The 22,752-nt window shown below is 47.0% G+C and overlaps 1 protein-coding gene across 3 annotated transcripts in view; it reads left to right on the forward strand.

Annotated features, from left to right (window-relative positions):
• The window catches only part of LOC138467580 (uncharacterized), a 1,374,796-nt gene that overhangs the window by 1,284,743 nt on the left and 67,301 nt on the right, over window positions 1–22,752 (forward strand). For all 3 annotated transcript variants that reach the window (XM_069607715.1, XM_069607714.1, XM_069607713.1), the window contains exon 12: window positions 5,518–5,578. In XM_069607715.1, coding sequence (XP_069463816.1) covers window positions 5,518–5,578 — 61 coding nt within the window. The remainder of the gene's footprint in view (window positions 1–5,517; window positions 5,579–22,752) is intronic.

The raw sequence follows: 22,752 nt of genomic DNA on the forward strand, positions 1-22,752 counted from the left end.
TGATTAGCAAAAGCGTAGAGATGACACAGGAGAACTATAATGATGGGAAAGAAAACCATATGCATATGTAAGTGGGTGGATGGGGTGGCCAGGATGGCCCATTGATTATGTGCTATTCGAATAGTCGTACTCTACCATCTTAAGTGCAGTCGCGCTAAGTCATATGCTTCTTATGATTCTCCAGGCAATGAGCTTGCCAAAGTCATTATTCTCTCTATAAACCACAAAAACACTTGCCAATTTCTAAGTACACGACTTACATGGCTGAACTGTTAACACATGCCATGTCTTACTTGTAGCTGCCCTCAAGCTTCACAACATCCACAGAGAAGCCTTGTGAATAATTCTTCTCAGCAGTTTCTGTCTAGAATTCGGCCATTTGCATGGAGGGCGTGTGTGCTCACCTGAGCTTTTTAAAATTTTTAAATGAATGCAATGATGGGATACAGACCTCAGGAACATGTGTGGGGCTAATACACACACATTTTCCTATGCTCACACCACAACAAATGCATAGACCTGAGTACTCCGGCCTGTACACTTCCCACAGTTACAGTCCGCACAAGTGATATTTAGTTGGAATGTGACAGCAGAGGAGGGCACAATATCACCCCGGGAAGGGGGAGGCCAAATCCCCCCCTGCCATGATCAGCCCGATTAACTGACAAAGGCTCCATGGATCCACCCTGCTCTTTTGTTAGACCCTGCAGATGGTGTCAGCGATTATCATACCAGTAGAGGGCACTTCAAACATGCCCTCAGAGAGCCTGACTGCAGAGGATAACAAAGGAGACAGGAAACCCAACAACCTTTCATATTTAACTGTGTCATCCTGAAGCCAGCTCCCGCCGCTCAGTATCAGTGACAGTGAACCGACATGTCTGGGACTATTGTTGCAGTAGGGCACCCCGCTAAGGGGGCCCCATTCATGAGGTACGAGAATGTGTTTTGCAGAAGCCAGAGAGTCTGGTCTCTACGCATCTTCATGGTTAGACCTGCCCTTGTAAACAGGAAGCACACAGGGAGGAACATTAACCAGAGATACTCTTTGATCTCAACAGACAGGCAGATGGGTGGGACTTAGTAGCTTACATGTCTTTCATCAAATTTTTTCCAACTAAAGTGCGAATGCTTTTTTTTGGGGGGGAGGCCTTTAATCCCCTTATTACCCCTTAAATAAAACCCCCAAACAAAATTAACCCTTTACCCCATAGAAAATTGCATTCGATGCACATTTTTTCGTTGGAAAAAATTTGATAAAAAAAACCCTTGATGGAACATTTTTCGATGCAAAATCTGCATACCGACTTAGTATTGCAAGGGAGTGAGCCCAGGGCTCTTTCTGTTGAGAGGAGGTTTCCACCATATTAGTTCTGGTACACGCCTTAGTCCCTGTTTCACCCCCTTACCTTTTACTGTTGCAAAGCACTCTGGTTATGACCTCAAGCATACTAAAGATTGTTGGTAGGGACACCAGCATTGGTTCAATTAGGTAGGCTTAGCGTACACCAATCACTAAGGCCCACTTGGCTGGTGCCCTTCTTTAAGCAGATCATCTCTAGACTTCACAAGAAGTAAAAAAGAAGAATTCAACCTTGGATCCTGGCCGATGGTACAGTTTGCCTTACAGCTTCCGCCAGTGAGGGAAGGCCAGGAGCATCCAAAGAGGGAAGCAAGATCCTTCCCCTTAACTTTTCCCAGCGAACAGAGGGAGAAAATAACTCAGTAGTCCCTTCAGCCACTTCCAAACTGGTACCAGCCGGCACACAGCATGCCATGCTAGGCTCTGCAGCAAGCTTTCTGCACAGGGAGTGCCAGAAGGACTCTGAACCCAAAACCAAGGATAAGGCAGCTGCCTGCAACACACTCCCGAGCTATGGGACGTCCACCTTAAAGGACGACATGAGCCAAGTGAAGAAGCTGGGAGAAGTGCATCGACAAGCATCTACCGCCATCTGCCTTAAAGGACATTTTTGAGCAAGTCGAGTCCATCAATCCGCAACCGACTGTAAAGCTGATCGCCGCCAGGCCGCAGTCACTGAAAGACACCCAAGACTTATCGACCAGTGCCTCAGATCCGCTGATCAGCACTGAGACGATTCCTGACCCTGAGTCGCTGTGTAGACCAGCCTGCATCAGCTCGTCAAACTTCGCTCGCCGAACCGTCTTGCCGCCTGATACCCGCAGCAGACTCCTGTCTCGTACTCTGTCACAGAAGCTTACAAAGCACCCTGAAACCGCTCGACACTGTTGAGCATCAAGAACACCTACAGCAAAAGGTAAATTGTGGTTCTGTCCCCCTGGTCCTTCCCAGAAAGCCACTTGAGACATTTTAAGACCCTTTCTTCATTTGCTGAATCCAAGAAACCTTTACAAACTATTGTGCTTATTACCGATACCAACTACCCTCCTGTTGGTATCCAGAGTGCATCCCTTTTGCTTCGTAGAAGTGTCTGTTCTCTGCACACCTTTACAGGGTGGGTTGTATTTCATAGTGTTGTTAGACTGCCTGTTATGATAATAATAAAGTAGATATTTGTATAGAACTTTGACTTGATTCTCCTTTTATCATTGGGAAATAATTGTATTCTCGCTGTGTTGTAACTAACCAACGATCCACACCCTTCAGAAGAAATAAGCCTGCCATTCCGTCCTTGTTACCAAAATTGGACAAGAAGGTGTATAATTTTAATTGTATGCTTGTTTTATTCCAATGGATGAGTGTGTAGATTGGACGAGTGTGTAGATTGGACGAGTGTGTAGATTGGACGAGTGTGTGGATTGGACGAGTGTGTGGATTGACGAGTGTGTGGATTGAACGAGTGTGCGGATTGGATGAATGTGCGGATTGGATGAATGTGCGGATTGGATGAATGTGCGGATTGGATGAATGTGTGGAGCAGACGAGTATATGTGGAGCGGATGAGTATATGTGGAGCGGATGAGTGTATGTGGAGCGGATGAGTGTATGTGGTGCGTATGAGTGTGTGGAGCGGACGAGTGTGTGGAGCGGATGAACGCATGGAACGAATGAGTGTATGGAGCAGATGGGTATGTAGAGCGGATGAGTATGCTGAACGAATGAGTATGCTGATTGGATGAGTACGTAGAGCGGATGAATAGTACATAGAGCGGACAAGTAGTACGTTGAGCGGATGAGTATGTTGAGCGGATGAGTGTGTGGACCTGATGAGTGTGTGGACCTGATGAGTGTGTGGACCCAATGAGTGTGTAGATCAGATGAGCGTATTGAGCGGATGAGCGTACAGAACGGATGTGTATACAGAGTGTACGAGTATACAGAGCGGATGAGTGCGTAGGCAGACAGGAGTACATGCGCGGGGAGGACAGGAGTGCATGCGTATGGAATACATGAGAGCATGCGTGGGGCACACTGGAGAATGAAGGATAGACTAGAGCACGCAAGGTGAACTAGAGTGCATTAGTGTGTCGAGCAGACAGGAGTGTTTAGGGCAATCTTGAACGCATGAAATGAACAAAAATGCATAGAACGGACATGACCGCACAGAATTGTGTGACGTACATAATATGGTTTGGAATACAGGGAACATTTGAAAGAGCATACATCATACCACACCCCACGCTTACTCTCTCCTTTACACCACCACTCAACTAGAACAGAGAGATACTATGACACCATTCGTTATAACTGTTCTCATATCAACATCTCCCGCTTACTCCCCATCACTCTTAAGTAAACACTGCTGGTTTCACACCCCCCAGCCAGGCGTTCTCCTCAGGCCTAACGCAGCCACACTCGGTCTGGATAAACCCGGCCAGAGCGAACACATACTCCTGATCTCTCAACCACCACACCTACCGCTAAGAAGCAGCTACCACTCGAATTCCGCACCAGCTGCACACATACCTGGTGCGCACTCGCACCTTTGGACTCTCTCGGCTCTCTCTACTGACCCGAACTTCAGTTCCCAAGGGCGTTCAACCTACCAGCGCCTTCAGACCATACCAATGGTATATAAGGCGCTATATAAATGCAAAATAACAATAACAACAACAATCTGTTCAGATCCATTCTGGTATATAAGCGGTGTGGGGCTGATTAAAGGTTTGGAAACCGATATTCACTCCTTGACCACTGGTACCCCGGAATTTGATTCATCACAGATCCTATATTCATTGTTGGTCTGGGACGAAAAACAGACTCAAGCACAACGTTAATGTTAATGTTAAAGGACATTTGTACCGTGCACTATCACCACCGTAGTGTAGCCTTGGCACTCTGGCGGCTCTGAAAGAGGAGGGGAGTTTGAGTTAGTGGGAGGAAGCAGGAAAAGTGCAAGAGAGCAGTGATGTGCTGTTGACAGCCTCAGCACGGTGGGTCCGTTGGCTGGGCTTGGGGTGTTTTGTGGTCCGTAGTCGTCGTGTGCTGTTGTGCAAGTCTATGTGTGGCTTGTTTTGTTGTTGCATTGTTGTGAAGTTTGTGCGGATTGCTGCGTTTTAGGTTTGTGGTTGTGTTTGGTTAGAGTTTGAGAGGTGTATGCAGAGGGATGGAATTGTTAGTTAGTTGGTTAGTTGGCATTGCTGTCCTTGCAATTGTGGGATTCCATCTAGGTGCGGCACCTGCTGACAGTCACTTCTCTATCTAGATTTGACGCGAGCTAGGTTCATAATTCTAAGTGTGGCGCATGCTAACAGTCACATTTCTATCTAGATGCGACGCAAGTTAGGTTCAGAACAAGTGTTCCACTCATGCAAATCACTGTTTTTCAAGAGGAACTGTTCTAGTTGTACCTAGGAATGGATTTATGTGACAATGTGTGGCAAATGGTAAATTTTAAAGATCATTGGGCCAGTAACAGTCATCAAAACTATCTTGATGGCCAACCTTTCCCAAAAAACAGCCCATATTGTCTTGTTGTGTCTGCCCTTTTCACACAATTCCAGGCCTGCCTGTATTAGCGGTTTGTTTGTGGTAACACCTCCCCTTGTCTTGTATGTCGGTCAAACTGATTACTGTTGGAACAAAAAAGTTGTTTTATAAAGCAGCCCTTATTCCTCACTTTCAGAACTGAAGGCGCTAAAGCAATACAGCAAGCTTGCCTAATGTAACCTAACAGAACACTCCGACATGCCTGCATTTCTGTAACCTGCTCTCTTCCAATGGGCAGGACCCTGCGCCTGCTCCACCTGTTCTTGATTGCGAGGCTAAAGTATCCTCGGTGTTCATAATGAAAACAGAATGCATTACGTCCCGAAGTACAATACCCTCAGATGGTGTATCCCCCCCCTAATTTGTGCGCATCTGCATGGTTGTGTATCTTCGCAATGGTGTGCGCACATGTGAATTAAGTGTGCCATGTGGCTCGAGCCCACCAGCCCCCGAATGAAATGCGGTCACTGAGACAAACAAAGTGAGAGTGGAGGGTATATACATTGAAGGCCATCAAACGGCCAGCTGCTGTGTACTCTGCATGCCCGAGCCTGACTGCTTTCTCCTGCATTTGTTTTTCTCGGTTTGGTGCGATGCTGGCGCAGGCTGCTGGAGAAAAACAGCCTCTTTGCAGACTTTGAAGACGAGAACAGTGTCCATAATCTGGTCAGTAATCGAGTGTGGTCTGTTGCGGTGTGTGTGCTAGATGCTAATGAATGGGTTTCAGCGGGACCATATTGTCTTTAAATTATGTTAAATTATGTTTTCTTTAAAAAAAAAAAAGGGATATTGCCACAGTAAAGATAAAATGGCACTTAGTTTTGCTACGAGAAAGTTGCACGTGGATGGGGATATGTATGGGGTACTGGACTTGCTGTCATAGTATATAATATACTAGGTTATTTATAACTCGTTTAATACTGAAGAGGTTTCTAAGCGCAGACCCGGGATTCGAACCTTTGTTGCTCTGTGTCGTCTTGCGTTGACAAGCACGTTGCCACTGAGCTATCCATCCTGCATCCCCAGTAATACAATTCAGCCAGGTTTCCACAACATGTATCCTACATCCGAACTGAGATTCAGAAACACATCTGGTGGGTTTTACCATCGTTTTGGTCCACAAGCTCAGCCCTAAAACCCAGATGAAAAAAGGCATTTGATTAATTTACTAACCAGTATTCGTCAGTATGGTACCACATTAGCAAAACCCTTCTGAGGTTCTCGCGCCGCTGTTAAGCAGTAGGATATCCGTGCAGCAAGGTAATCTCCATCAAGAGTTTTGTTTTCGATTGATGGGCCTAAAGCAAGTTGCACAGTTCAAATGTAAGGGTTCAAGTTATTGAGATTTGGGAAATCCAAACCAACTCCATGGAAGAGGGGAAGGCACTGCTCCTGTCAGCACGCTTTTTAGTTAGGTGGGTGTAGTATCCCTGCATGGGGCGACGCCATGATGGAACAAAGCAGAAGCAATGTGTGAAGCACAGCAGTTCGCACTGAACCATAATAAAGAGCTCACACATTCAATTTCGTCTCTCTGTGCACTTATTTACTCGCGGGGTGGCCGCAATTGTAGCGTTTTCACACGCGACCCCACAAAATAGTGACACGGTAGATCCACCATCTACACCCTCAAAAAATAAAAACAACTAAATAAATAATAATATGGATACATGGATATGAACAATAGTCAATATCTATCAAAGAGACACCTGCTGACTGACAGACAGCAAGTGCCTGGAGAGCATCAGTAGGGGCAACAACAGGAAATCCTGAACACATAGCAGTCAATGCTTTCTTAAAGCCAGCTGGTCTCATGTCTGACACGGAAGCGCCCAGTGCGGAATCCGCAGGCCCAGCAGCGTTTCGTCATCCCAGCTCATTCGACATGTCAGACCAGCAAGCCCTTGATCCAGGATGGGAAAGCTGGTTGAGAAGATTTGAGAATTAGCTAGAGATTTACAACAAAAATTCTTCCGACATATTGGCCAGGAGACTCCTAATCAACGTGGGGGATAAATTCGAGGATCTGATCCCCACTTTACCACCTGAACAGACTGACAGTTATTAAGGACTCAAGGAAGCCTAAAGTGCATATTTCGATCCTCAACAGAACATTGATCATGATAGACACACCTTTAATACTGCTTGTCAGACACAAGGAGAATACATGTATTCATTTGTGATGCGACTTCACAAGCTTGTGGCCCACTGCGACTTCCATACCTTAACGAATGAGGAAGCTATTGGGCTTTGCATCATTGGAGGATGCCTATCCCCACTATTTCGGAAGAAGCTGTTAAGGGAACCCCTTTCCTGGGCCACCATTCTCATGACGGTGAGGAGAGAAGCAAGAAACCCAAGCTGCTCAGATAGAGACAGGAAAAGAAGTCAAAGAGAAGCCACTGAATCATATCTCACATTTGCTCCAGACTAAGCAAGGAAATGCCATGCCAATGAGAAGATATTCAACCAGAGGCAAATGCTATAGATGCAGGTTATCATTGCCACACAAAGACAATGTGGGATACCCAGCCCTAGGGCAAAGTTGCAGCAACTGCAGCAGACAAAATCATCTAGGGAATGAATGCAGCTGCATGTCCATGAGACGAGAGGTGAGTTCACACTATCAGGCACCACTGAGCCGTGACATGATGGCCATAAGAGATGTAGTGAGTCAAGTTTGCCAAATGACGCACCTTCCTCCGTCACCCCCGCCTCCTGGCACACAGGAAATTGAAGACTATGCGTACATGATGAACGAGGCCGTGAACTCTCAAGGAAGTGACATCAATGCTGGGTAGGAAGCCACCCAGCCAACTTTGACCTCTCTACAGGTCTCACATGAACTAGTTATCAATTTTCAAGCTATAACACCTACACACAATATTATTGATATTACAGCCAATAAAAACAGTTATATTTTATCTTTAACACGCACAAGAAGATGAAATCTGACAATTCAGCCTGTTTATGAATCAAGCCTCTTGATGTTCATATCTGTTCATCTCAAGAAATTAACCTATTTTGGTTCATTATGTACTGTGTAAAAATCTTCTTTATTTTTTCTATTGATATGAATTATATGTTTTTGAGCACTAATTTCAGAACTTAATTGTGAATCCATTCCACTTTTATTTCAGAAGAGAAAACATAAAATATATTATTGTAAATGTAATACAAAACGTATTTTTTTGCAATAATTGTTTTAAAATAAAAGTGTAGGAAGAAGTTGAAACCTGCACTTCAGTGCACTGCACTGAACGTTCCCTTAAACATCAGGCCCATTTGTTTGGGAGTTTGGATTGCACGTGGGAGGGGCATGGCAATGGGGTTTGTGGGGAGCTGGGGCATGCCAGCAGGAAAAATAGTTCCACTACTTCTTTTCATACACTTCGACCACTGCAGCACAGGCTGTAACGCCACATCAGGTAGGTTGCAGACAAGTTGAGTTACAAATACAGCACAAGGCTGACAGGTCAACTTAGGTAGATTGTACGCAATTTACATAAACCGGCCGGTACAGTGTATAAACAAGTGTATATATCAAGAACACCCAAACATTAACAGTGAGCAACAATTGGAGGATTCACACCAAGGTATGGTTGTCGTGAGAAATTGCAAGTGGCATATTGGGACCTAGGCATGTACATCGAAAGCCACTCCAGTGGGCTGGGGGCTATATCGGACATGGACGGCAAGAGCATGTATGTAACAAACAGCACAGATGGTCATGGGCACACACCCGGTACATAATAAGGCATTGTATGCCTAGTATGTGTATTATTATTGCTGCAGCATAAGTCTTTTGAGTACTTCAGAGTGGAGAGCATTGGAGTGAGCTTTGGGGCATAGAGGGCCATAGAAGGAAATGAAGCAGGCGGGAGAGGAGAAGGGAAGACCGCTGGACGTAGCAGATACTGAAGCTGTAAGCAGCATGCCAAACTTACCTTTTATCACGGTAGTGTGTCAACATGAAACTGAAGAAAAAAAGCACTTCACATATATGGCTCATGGATAGGTGAGAAGAGTATATGCTCTTTTTACCAGGTGTCATGCTGTTGTGCTCGTGATGCTCATCAGTGGAGTCGCTCCATCGCTGTATGCTCATGCTATGTAGAGCATTGGATGGTATCAGGGCTGGTCCTTGAGCACGGTCGATGGTCGTGACTTGCATCTCGACAGAAATGTAACATAGGCCGGCCGGCCAGGCAATCATTCCTGGACAGGCCCAAACAGGATGTGCAAGTGGCCTTAAACAACAGCATTGGACATAGGCTGGCTCCACCATCCGGTTAAGTTGCGTGGCGGAATTTGCAGCAAGTTGGAGCCAATCAGGAAACTCCTTGTTGGGGGCTCGTCCCACACCAGATCTACATCCCTGAGATCTTAATATCAAAGAGAGGAAACCCGATAGACCACTGCACAAAACCGGTTGGCAGTGTCTACTCTCTCTATATCTGGGAGAGTCAATATCAAAATATAGTAGAAGACAGAGCTAGGGATACAGGTGCTGATCTCAAAACATCTAAAAGGAAAGGGGGACCAGACACTTCTAAAACATTGCAACATCTTTTTTAATAATAAGTCAAAAACATTGTTAAAACATGATTAAATTCAGTGGTCCACAATACAAAACTTCTCAGAAAAACATAGGAATATGTAATTGGCAGTAAATGGCTGGTAAAACAAATAAAAAACAGAGTACATTAGGACAACCTGCTGTTTACCAAACTCCATTTGGATTAATATATCATATTCTCACATCTCTATTTTCAATTCACAGAGCTGTCTCGACATGTTTCTGTTCACAAACACAAATAACGAACATTCATCAGGAGAAAATAGTTACAACAAAAAACCTAGTTCCTATATAATCACAGACTTGATCTGGGTCAGTCTCATAGCACCTGTAGAATTAAAAACATATAAAACAAAGGGTCAGCTGGTGAATAGCTACATTTCTTCGTAAAGTTCTAAATTAATGAACTGGAGAACCACAAAGGAACAATATACCTTATCTGGTGCTCGTGGGGGCTCGCAACTTCAATAGATAAGTTGGAATAGGAGGATGAACCTGTCCTACAGAGTAAATCATAAAAATGCTTCAGCATGAGCTTTTAACACATAGCAAAATCAGTGCTCACAACACAATCACTAAAAGGCTACTAACAAGTAGAAAGATTCCACAAGTAGTGCTGAGGAATAGAGCTCACCTGCCTGAAAAGGTAGAAGGCAGGTCAGAACAGTGTCTTCAGACCGGTACGGGAAAACTCTCGACTGCTTGAGTCGGCTGTTAGTCTCCACGGGACAGAAAAAAAATTAAGGTGCCCTGTCAAAAGAGGCCAATAACAAATGCCTAAAACAGATCACCAAGATGTAAAAGTCCATACAGAGTGGGTGAAGCTACTAAACTGCTTACGGGTGGTCCATAAGTGATGATAAGCGGCCCGAAAGACCCTATAGCCCGTGGAGATATTAACAAAATATTAACATCATGTCAACATTATTAATAGCCCGGTACAACCAACATGACCGATACCATAAAGGTGAGTCCCCCAAGCACTAGATAGATGACCCGTGGATAGAGAAAGAAGTACCATCATTGTAGCCAAAGATACAGTGGCTCTAGTAAGTAGAATGGAAAAACAGCGTAGCGCGGTGAACTAAATCGGTAGTGCAATCACCAGAAGAACAGAGGCAATCTGTTATGAGAAAACGCCCCGCGGCTAGTGGAGGTGAAATAAAACAGCAGGACGTGACATATCTGCCGCCTTCATGAGACCAAGTACACAGGAAAAAGTGCAGCCCGAGGAAATTGTCCAATAACACTTTGGCTTGGACTATCTCGCTCCCAAACTTCAGGGATGTAGAGTTAGTCGCGTGCGCCCCACTGTGAAAAACGGAGAAACAAAGTCAGGCTACAGGGCTGGTCGAAAAGTGAATCAGCACTCAGGTCACCTAACACAGGGTGCATACCTGCATGACGCGGACCGGTGTAGGAATGTGCCTTGTCATGCTACGAGTAACACCAAAGGAACGTGGGCCGCGCGAGATCGACAGAGGTATATACGTCATCATGGAAACGGCCAGAGTCCTATTACTCTGTCCATGAAAGCGAGAACGTATGCAAAAAGGAATGATGGCGAGCTTAGAGGGCGGCCATCTCAGAGCAACTAGGAAATCTGTACTGTGAATGAAGAAGCCCTCCCCACAGGCACAAAATAATAAATAATAGAAAGTGAATAAATGTCCTGAGCATGATACAGGATATCAAAATAGGAGTGTAAAGTCCGCCCCAGACCTACTACGAAAGTAGATTCCGTCGGAAACCTCAGGTGTAGTCAGAGACGTGGCACGCTAGTGGGCCGACAAAAGTCGCAAAAATGAACATAAATGAACATAAATAGGAGCCCATCCATGCAAAGACAGCGTCCCATCGGACGGGGTTGAAGGGGTGCCACCCATATATGACACCAAATAGCATGGGGCTGCACAAAAAGATATAAATCTCTAATCCTAGCTTATTTTAGAAGAAATAGATGGGGAGGGGTGCAGAATATACCAGATTAGGAGAAGAAGGGCCATCGACACAGAGTAGCAGGGATGGGTAACGACCAAGCTATGAGGAGCCTACACACCCTAGCTAGCCCTATTGCCTAGGGGATTGTGGGCAACAGGGAATAGCCAGATCATCTAGCTCTGAGAGATTACTCTCAGAAAATGTTAGAAACACAGTTATATATGCTCTCGCATCATATTCATGACTGTATCTTGTGCCATTCAATGGACTCAGCATGTAAATCAATTTCTGTGGGGTGGCACTGTGGAGCAGCCCACGATGGCTGCCTAGCCTATTAGCTCCGTGCGGCTCCGACTGAAATCTGCCTGCATCTGCGACATTCTGCATTCTGGACGGCTGATATTTTCCTGAGTTGCAGCTCGCCCCCTCCTGCCTGTACCCTGTAAATATGGGCCCGAATCGGACACCGGGCACCCGTCATCGGCTCCTGTGGCAGTGGCTGGCGTTTGGTGCGCTGTGTCCTTGGTGCGCGGCCTGCTCCAGCCCCCCTTTTTTCCAGCTCCCTGTGATCGTGACTGGTGGTGGTGGTGCCTGGTCAGGGGCGCCCGAGTGCTCCAATCCCTGGGGCCCTGTGCTGGTGAGGACCACGCAGGTTGTGTGGAGGTCTGCCCTGCCTGCCGTGGCGCCCCCCCGCGAGACACGCCGCTGTGCGAGCGGGGCTTCAGTAGGGGCCTGCGCTGGAGCGCGCCCCTGGCCCCTTCCTCCCCCCGCCGTCGGAGCCAAGTCCTATCGTCGCCGGACGGCGCAAGTCTTTCAACTGGAGCCTGACTCCTTTCCGAATGCCGGGTGCTGCGGGCCTGTGCTGGAGGTCCTTCTGATCAGGTGAGGTGGGGGAGGGGTGCCCGCATTACGGCTGAATGTGCTGCCCGTGGCCGCTGCCGCTGTATTGGCCCGCCCGCCTCACTCACATAATCGCCCCTGCCCAGCATGTGACCATCTGTGCTTCGTCTGCCAAACTCAAACCTGGGCTCATGTGTGCTCGCCCTGATTGCACTGGACATACCACCACCCTGTAGTGCTGTGCCCCAAACTGCACTGAGGCTCCCTCACTCTACTGAGGCCACGGAAATGAGTGGCCTTTCAAACACTGTGTGGATAGCTCCCACCCTTCCACCTGCAACTGCTGGGCTCTGGACAAGGTGGGCCCCGCCAGGCTTGATGAACTCAGTGCTTTTCACCCTTACAAGGGAGTGACTTATTACGCTACAACTACTGCGGATCTTCTGGCTCACCACTCCCCCCCCGTAAGTTGACAGATGTCTCCCCCTAGCTCCTGGGCGGCCCAACACCCTACATCCGACTGCAGCCTCTTCGCTTCTACCGCCGCCGTAACCAGGCTGCCCTGCTGTCACTGGGATATTACATGTTGTCATCTTACACTTCAGATCCCTCGCCGCTCTCCCCCCCCCCATTGGCTCCACCTGCGGGCCGGGGCTGCACCCAGGCTCACATTTGCAATGTCGAACAGATCTAGAGGGGCCTCTAAGGTGGGAGCCATGGACAAGTTTGCCAAGACTGTCCCGAGGACGAGGCGGGCCACACGTCATCTCAGCAGGAGCAGCCCGAGGCTGATCCTCATTCCGGTGCAATGGCCCCAGACCTGACCACGCTGATGGAATCAATGGCCATAAACTTCACCTCGTTCCACGAGAAACTGGACGACATCAATGCCAATGTCGCCTTGCTAAAAAGACGAGTGGACCAGGTGGGGACCAAGATCACTGACGCAGAGAATAGAATCTCGGCAAATGAGGAGGAAATTCATATACTACAAAACACGGTCGCCTCCTTGTCGCGCGACATGAAAAGTGTGCAAGCAAAGTGTGATGATTTGGAGTCGCACTCCCGCAGAAACAACCTGCGTATCATCGGTGTTCCCGAGAACGCCCTTAAGGGGCGCATGGAGTACGCCGTCGAAAACCTCCTCAAAGATCTTCTAGGTAACCCGGCCCTGTCACCATACTTCACGGTCGAACAAGCTCACCGGGCTCTGTCGCCATGCCCCAAGCCGGGTGACATCCCGAGGCCCATCATCGCCAGAATTCTAAATTACTGCGACAGGGACCACATCCTCCACCTGTCACGCGAGAAGGGAGACCTACGCCTGGAGGCCCACACCATCAGGATCTTCCCAGATTTCTCAATAGGGGTACAACAAGAGAGGCGTCAATTCCTCGGCGTCAAGAAACTGCTCGGAACGCAACGTCCCCTATGCCATCCTGTTCTCGGCACGACACAAGATCACCCACAATGGTAAACTGTACTTCTTCACTGTCCCAGACGAAGCAGTGAAATTCATTGAGGCGCACATTCCACTTCATAATCCAGGAGGCGACCGCGCCAATGACGACTAATCATGTACTGCTCAGATCGACGATGCTTACTCTACCTGGTGATCCTTGACTCATAATGTGATGATGGCAATGTGTACCGTTCACTCAACTAACACGTCTCTTTATTACATGTACTCGGGTTACGGGTTGGCTCCTGGACTATAGACATTAACCACCCTTTCTCTCAGTGCCTGGAGCCGGCCACAAGCCCCAGTTACTCCTTCAGTCTACCTTCTTTTTCCTTTGAGATGTTTACTGGTCCCACGGGCCAGGCATAGAATCCGTTTACCGCAGAAATCTATCCCGGACAGCACTAGCTGTTCTGTACCATGTTCAAGATGCCGACCGCACGGCTACAGCACACCTCACTGCAGTTGCAATGCTTATTTTTATTTGGTTGTTGCTGCTTGTTGGCCCCTGTTGGGCCTTGGAAGAGGCATATTCATGGCGGATCTTGCCTACCGACACCTTTCTCCTAGTGAGGGTCGGCTTATTTGGTGACATTAGTATTTGTGGGGGGAGGGGCGACACTGCAAGTTTGGGGAGGGCAGTGAGGGAGGGGGGATGCAAAGTTGGGGATTTGTTAAAGGAAAACGGCATGGAAACAGGGGACATGGCTGCAGCGCGATGTTGCTGTACTGCTACTGCGCGCACGGTACTGACTGGTACCACATATCACTACAGGGATGTTCCATAACATGGCCCTATGGCACTCAACTTCATGACATGGAATGTCCGGGGGTTAAGCAACTTCACTAAAGCCCTCAGAATACCGCCTACGCCCAAAGACACATGATCAAAATACTCCTCCTTCAAGAAACGCACACCGTGGGGCGCCTAGCAACATATCTGGCTCCGGCCTGGGGCACTAACAGGTACTACACAAAATATTCAACTCAGTCCAGGGGGATGCTCACCTTAGTCCACAAATCAGTCCAATTCTCGCTAACATGAAATGCCTTCTTGTAAAGACATATGCCCCAAACTTTGACACCCCAGACTTTTTTGATGCAATTGCCACTATACTAGCGAAGTACATCGGTGTTCCAATCATATGGGGGGGAGACATGAACCTGATCTTAGACAACGATCTGGACAGATCTGGCACCGCCGGCAGAGCTACATCGCGAGCGGCCAATAGACAACACGTGCACATCGATATGCTGGGCCTTAGGGATGTGTGGCGAGTTCTCCACTCACACGCGAAAGAGCACACCTTCTACTCATCAGTTCATGACAGTCTGTCCAGAATAGACCTGTTTCTTATATCAAGTGGAATGGTGCGAAGGGCCATGGACACACAGATACTGCCACGCACACTTTCAGATCACTCCCCTGTAATGCTGCAAATCAAACTGGGACATGACCTCCCTCCCCGCCCTGCTTGGCGATTCAAATTAGACACACTCAGAGATATAGTCTTTAAAGCCGAAATCCTAGCTAACATCACCACTTCTTTTGACTGCAACAACAGACAAGATACATCCGACGCGGTCCGGTGGGAAGTGTTTAAGGTCTTTATAAGGGGGAAGTGTATCTCCAGGGAGGCCGGGGTCCTCAAAGACATTAAGAACAGTTTGCAGCGATCGGAGGTAAAGCTTAAGGAACTCGAGAGGGAATACACTTCTGCCCCTTCCCCAACAACAGTAGCACAGATTAGATCAGAGCTGGAAACATTGAGGCCCACACCCAGAGGGAGATACAATATCACGCCCGCCCCCCGGCAGCCCGGAAGTACGGAGAGGGGGACAGGCCGGGAAGGACACTATCCAGACTGGTTCGCGCAGAATGGGGCAGGACCTGCATAGACTGCATCAAAGACGCAGATGGCACCCTGCACTGGTCTGACCAACACATCCTCGAGGCATTCACTGCGTTTTACACAACCCTATATGCTCCCCAGCAGGAGCACAGCCTACAAGATACAGACCTCCTCCTGGACCAAATTCTCATGACCCCCCTCTCCCGCGCCACCAGAGATCAGCTAGACACTCTGTTTACACTTGACCAGATAACCGAGGCCATCTCGAGCTGCCCGAAGGGTAGGGCACCCGGCCCGGACGGTCTCACTTCAGAGTTCTATCAGGAGCACGTTGCCATTCTGGCTCCCAGACTCCTTGAGGTCTGGAATGAATCGCTCTGGCTGGCCATCTTGCCCCAGTCCATGCGTGAGGCCGTCATAACCGTGCTCCCCAAGCCGGGCAAGCCACTGGACGAATGAGGGTCCTACAGACCCCTATCTCTAATTAACACCGATACGAAAATCTTTGCCAAGATAATTGCAAGTAGGTTCTTCCCCATAATGACCCACTTAGTTCACCCGGATCAGAGCGGGTTTGTCCCCGGTCGTTCAACGGCCCTCAACATCCGCCAGATGTTCAACGTCATGTCCAGAATTGATCCCAACACTAGCGCCGTAGCAGTCACTTTCGATGCCCAGAAGGCATTTGACATGGTGTCGTGGCGGTATATGTGGGCTGTCCTCCACAAAATGGGAATTGGCCCGCGCATGAAATCATACGTTAAACTGCTCTATACAAACCCAGAGTCCTTATCAACTCTTGGGTCTCGCCTCCCTTTGCGCTCCATAGGGGAACTCGCCAGGGCTGCCCATTCTCCCCAATACTGTTTGCGCTTGCTATCGAACCCATGGCAGACAGTGTTAGAGACAGACATACCCGAAAAGGTATACGTCTGCGGGACACTACGGAAATAATCTGACTGTACGCCGACAATGTCCTTCTCTATATAAGAGACCCGGCTGCCCATCTGGACCCGATTATCCGTGATATAACTAAAATAGGTACATTCTCGGGCTTTACCATAAATTAAACTAAATCTGAAATATTCCCGCTAGCTGCAGCAACCCCCGAGCCAACATGTGAATTCCCCCTTCACTGGTCTCCAGTAAGGATCAGATACCTTGGGGTCCAGGTATCCCTCACCAAGTCCTCATTATTAGCTGATAACTACGCGGCTGCGGGCCAAATCTTGGAGGCCCGGTTGCTGATATGGCGCAACCTCCCACTTTCCCTGTCGGGCAAGCTGTCCCTAATCAAAATGATAATGGTCCCGAAGCTCCTTTACATCTTTGTGAATGTCCCGATTTGGCCCGGGAAACGATACTTCAGGAATCTACACGCCACTTGCGCCCAATTTCTGTTGCACTCGGGCGCATTTCGCAAGAAGTGGCAGCACATGGTTCTCCCATATGAGAAAGGGGGCTTCACTGCCCCTGACCTTGCTAGATACTGGATTGCCGCACAGGCAGAACATGCTACACACTGGTATACACACACGGACCCTCCCCCACATGTGAAACTCGAGAAGCTAGCAAGCAAAGAAGTCAACACTCTGTCTCTCGTTCTCCACCACACATTCCACACCGACGCCCCGGCGGACCCCGTGGCAGCAACAATCATGGCATGGAAACGACTATTACAACCATACCCAGCCCATCATCCATTCTACAAGTGGCTGCCCATCTGGCAGTTCCCAGGTCTCAGCCCCACTCATGACAAACTCCTCATGCAGCACTGGCACGACTTGGGCTACCAGGCATTGTCCGACTTATTCCCCGAAGGGAAATTCATCACCCCGCAGACATAGAGCACTGGGCACTACGGCTTGGTGCTGGAATTATTGCAATATTTCAGGCTAAAGGCAGCGGTCCGCACCATGTGGCCCACCTATCCTGACGAGCCCCCAGATTCACCTGAGATTCATTACATAACCAACTCGTCTGGTGCTAGGGGCATAACATCCTCCCTGTACAAAATGTTGCTGGTTACACTGGATGACGCGCCGCACCGTGACACGTGGAGCTGCAAATTGGGCCTGACTCTCACTGATGCTATGTGGAAAAGGATGTGCTTACATACACGCAAGGTCTCCCTAAATGCCAGATTTAGGTGCATGCAATATAAACTCTTGAACCGCCTGTACTACACGCCGCATAGGGTGGGGAGATTTGCACACAGCCAGGTTCACACGTGCCCTGGATGTAGGTCTACTGATGCAGACCACATTCATATGTTCTGGGCTTGTGAAGCACTGGGCCCGTACTGGAAGGCTGTTATAGAAGCCCTCTCCGAGATAACAGCGACCCACATCTCTCCCGACCCACTGGCTGCCTTGTTCAGAATGTGGGACAGGTCCGTGCTACGGAAAATGTCCAGGTTTTTGAATGTTGCAACTATGGTGGCCAAAAAATCATATTGCAGCGCTGGAAGCGCCGCTCCCCCCACTCATTCGAGATGTGGTTGAGGGCCCTCACCTGGACTCAAATGTGTGAAGAGGACTACATCAATACCCTCCCAGCGACCTCTCGCCCCAAAAATGTATGGACTGAGTTCTGTAGCTACCTGAACAGTAAGGATGATATTGAACTTCTCTCCTCCCCCACCCCAGATGAATAAGCTTGTGTATTCCCGAAACACACTGTGCTGTGAGGCCTATGGCCTACCCCTAGCTTGAAACACTCCTATATGTAATGCCAGTTATGTGCCTGCAATACTGTCTGTCTTGTGCACCGCTCTGTTTGCCTGTTTTCCTTTCATGCCAATAAAGAAAGGTTAAAAAAAAAAAAACAATTTCTGTTCATTTTTAAACAACTTTCTTTCAGGTTCTTGGGGATTACTCCCTTCCAAAGACATCAAAATAGTTCATGTAAAATCCTCATGATCATGCTTGAGCAGGCTGAAGTGCTTGACTAGAGGTGCATTCTCTGTTTTGTTTTTTATGCAGTATCGATACTCTATTATTCGGGTCTTTACTTTTCGAATAGTCTTTCCCACGTACAATAAACCACATTTACATGTAATTAGATAGACAACAAACTCAGTATTACAATTAGTAAGGCTCTTTTGAGTCCAGAGTTTAGGAAGGCCAATATCAACTTCTTTGGTCCTCAAGGTTAATTTACAGACCCCACAAGGGTAATGTCCAGTGGCTTCAGGCAGACCCCATAGAGTAGTAAGTTTGGAAGCCGGTGTGGTTATGCGTTTCAATTTGCTGTTGCTCACTCTATTACCTATAGTAGTGCTTTTTTATATGTAAAAATAGGCAGTGGTAGTGGTTGAGTGGCCGTGTCGAAAATTCTCCAATGTTTTTTAATGATACTGGTCATTTTAAAATTTTGGTCAGTGAAGGTGTTAACACAGACAATACGTTCACCTTTTGTTTTAACAGGTTTTGGCTCCAACAATGCCTCTCGATTATTATTAAAGGCCCTTTTTGCAGATTTTTTGACTATCTTCTTGCGGTAGCCTCTTTTTCTTAGTTTTATACTAAGGGAGTCAGCTTCTCTCTCGTATGTATCTTTGTCTGAGCTATTCCTTTTGAGGGGCAAAAATTGGCCAAAAGGTAGGATGTCTTGCATATGTTTAATGTGGTGACTGGAGTAGTCTAATAAAGAGTTCTTGTCTGTGGGTTTGTGGTAGGGCTTGATTTTTATTATGCCATTTTGAGGAAAGATGGTCAGATCAAGAAAGTTGGTGGATTCGTTACTGGCTTTCATAGTAAATTGTAGATGGGGGTTCAAAGTATTAAGCCAGGTAAAGAAGTTGTCAGCGGTGGTCTGTGTACCATCCCATACTACCAGAATGTCGTCAATATAGCGGCTCCACTTTCTGATGTTCTTGGCGAAGGGATTGTTAACGCTATAAATATGTGTTTTTTCAAATGTTTCGACATAGAGTTTCGCCACACTTGGGGCCATGGTGGCGCCCATGGTGGTTCCTTCGATCTGTTGGAAAAAATTCCCATTGAACTCAAAATAATTCAGTTTCATGGCTATCTCTACACACCAAACAATGAAGGAGGTAGGGGCTGGATCCTGGTCTTCACGTGTAAGTAGTATTTCCTATATAGTATCCAGCGAGGCTTGTTGGGGTATATTTGTATACAGAGAAATTATGTCGAATCCAAGCAGTAAGGAGGTCGAGGGGTCAAATTCCAGATCTTCATGGCTATTGATAACATCCCTGGAGTCCTTAAAATATGATTCCATCTTATGTACATATATTTGGAGATAGTGATCGGCGAACATCGAAAGTGGTTCCAGTACAGAATTTATTCCAGCCACTATAGGGCGTCCCGGAGGTTTGGTTAAAGTCTTATGTACTTTAGGTAAGGTATAAAACGTAGGAATACTCAGTTTCCTATTGTACAGAAAATCAGCTTCTTGCTTAGAGATCCATTCACGATCCTTAGCCTTTGAAATCTTTTCCGGAATCAGTCCTTGAAGTTCTTTGGTGTGATCATCTTTGAATGGGCGAGAGTAATGAGTATTGCTGAGTTCATTGTTTGGTTGTAGAGCTAGCCCTGAAACGGAATTATTTTGAGTTCAATGGGAATTTTTTCCAACAGATCGAAGGAACCGCCACGGGTGCCACCATGGCCCCAAGTGTGGCAAATCTCTATGTCGAAACATTTGAAAAAACACATATTTATAGCGTTAACAATCCCTTTGCCAAGAACATCAGAAAGTGGAGCCGCTATATTGACAACATTCTGGTGGTATGGGATAGTACACAGACCACCGCTGACAACTTCTTTACCTGGCTTAATACTTTGAACCCCCATCTACAATTTACTATGACAGCCAGTAACGAATACACCAACTTTCTTGATCTGACCATCTTTCCTCAAAATGGCATACTAAAATCAAGCCCTACCACAAACCCACCGACAAGAACTCTTTGTTAGACTACTCCAGTCACCACATTAAACATCTGCGAGACAATCTACCTTTTGGCCAATTTTTGCGCCTCAAAAGGAATAGCTCAGACAAAGATACATACGAGAGAGAAGCTGACTCCCTTAGTAAAAAACTAAGAAAAAGAGGCTACCCCAAGAAGCTAGTCAAAATATCTGCAAAAAGGGCCTTTAAAAATAATCGAGAGGCATTGTTGAAACCAAAACCTGTTAAAACAAAAGATAAACGCATTGTCTGTGTTAACACCTTCACTGACCAAAGTTTTCAAATTACCAATATCATTAAAAAACATTGGAGAATTTTTGACACGGCCACTCAACCGCTACCACTGCCTATTTTTGCTTATAAAAAAAGCACTACTATAGGTAATAGAGTGAGCAACAGCAAATTGAAATGCATAACCACACCGGCTCCCAAACTTACTACTCTTTGGGGTCTGCCTGAAGCCACTGGACATTACCCTTGTGGTTCTTGTGTGGTCTGTAAATTAACCTCGAGGACCAAAGAAGTTGATATTGGCCTTCCTAAACTCTGGGCTCAAAAAAGCCTTACTAATTGTAATACTGAGTTTGTTGTCTATCTAATTACATGTAAATGTGGTTTATTGTATAATGGAAAAACTATTAGAAAAGTAAAGACCCGAATAATGGAGCATCAAAGCTGCATAAAAAACAAAACAGAGAATGCACCTCTAGTCAAGCACTTCAGCCTGCTCAAGCATGATCATGAGGATTTTACATGGACTATTTTGATGTCTTTGAAAGGGAGTAATCCCCAAGAACTTGAAAAAAGTTGTTTAAAAATAAACAGAAATTGATTTACATGCTGCATTGTGATGTCACAGGCTTGAACGAGTCTGTTGAATGGCACAAGATACAGTCATGAATATGATGCAAGAGTATATATAACTGTGTTTCTAACATTTCCTGAGAGTAATCTCTCAGAGCTGGATGATCTGGCTATTCCCCCTTGCCCACAATCCCCTAGGCAATAGGCCTAGCTAGGGTGTGCAGGCTCCTCACAGATTGGTCGTTACCCATCCCTGCTACTCTGTGTTGACGGCCCTTCTTCTCCTAATCTGGTATATTCTGCACCCCTCCCCATCTATTTCTTCTAAAAATAAGCTAGGATTAGAGATTTATATCTTTTTGTGCAGCCCCATGCTATTTGGTGTCATGTATGGGTGGCACCCCTTCAACCCCGTCCGATGGGACGCTGTCTTTGCATGGATGGGCTCCTATTTATGTTCATTTATCTTCATTTTTGCGGCTTTCGTCGGCCCCCTAGTGTGCCACGTCTCTGACTACACCTGACGTTTCCGACGGAATCTACTTTGGTAGTAGGTCCGGGTCGGACTTTACACTCCTTCTATTTTGATATCCTGTATCATGCTCAGGACATTTATTCACTTCCTATTATTTATTATTTTGTGCCTGTGGGGAGGGCTTCTTCATTCACAGTACAGCTTTCCTAGTTGCTCTAAGATCGCCGCCCTCTAAGCTCGCCATCATTCCTTTTTGCATATGTGCTTGATTTCATGGACAGAGTAATAGGACTCTGGCCATTTCCATGACGACGTATATACCTTTGTCGATCTCGCGCAGCCCACCTTGCTTTGCCGTTACTCGTAGCTTGACGAGGCACATTCCTACACCGGTTCGCATCATGCGCCCCCTGTGTTAGGCGACCTGAGCGCTGACTCACTTTTCGACCAGCCCTGTAGCCTGACTTTGTTTCTCCATATTTCACAGTGGCACGCATGCGACTAACTCTGCATCCCTGAGGTTTGGGCGCGAGATAGTCCAAGCCAAAGTGTTATTGGAGAATTTCCTCGGGCTTCACTTTTTCCTGTGTACTTGGTCTCATGAAGGCGGCAGGTATGTCTCGTCCTGCTGTTTTATTTCACCTCCGCTAGCCGCGGGGCGTTTTCTCATAACAGATTGCCTCTGTTCTTATGGTGATTGCACTACTGACTTAGTTCACCGCGCTACGCTGTGTTTCCATTCTACTTACTAGAGTCACTGTATCTTTGGACACACTGATGGTACTTCTTTATTTATCCACGGGTCATCTATCCAGTGCTTGGGGGACTCACCTTTATGGTATCGGCCATGTTGGTTGTACCGGGCTATTAATAATGTTGACATGATGTTAATATTTTGTTAATATCTCCACGGGCTATAGGGTCTTTGGGGCCGCATATCATCAC

Source organism: Ambystoma mexicanum, chromosome 4q (assembly GCF_040938575.1).
Source record: "Ambystoma mexicanum isolate Mex_15411 chromosome 4q, UKY_AmexF1_1, whole genome shotgun sequence".
NCBI lineage: Eukaryota > Metazoa > Chordata > Amphibia > Caudata > Ambystomatidae > Ambystoma > Ambystoma mexicanum.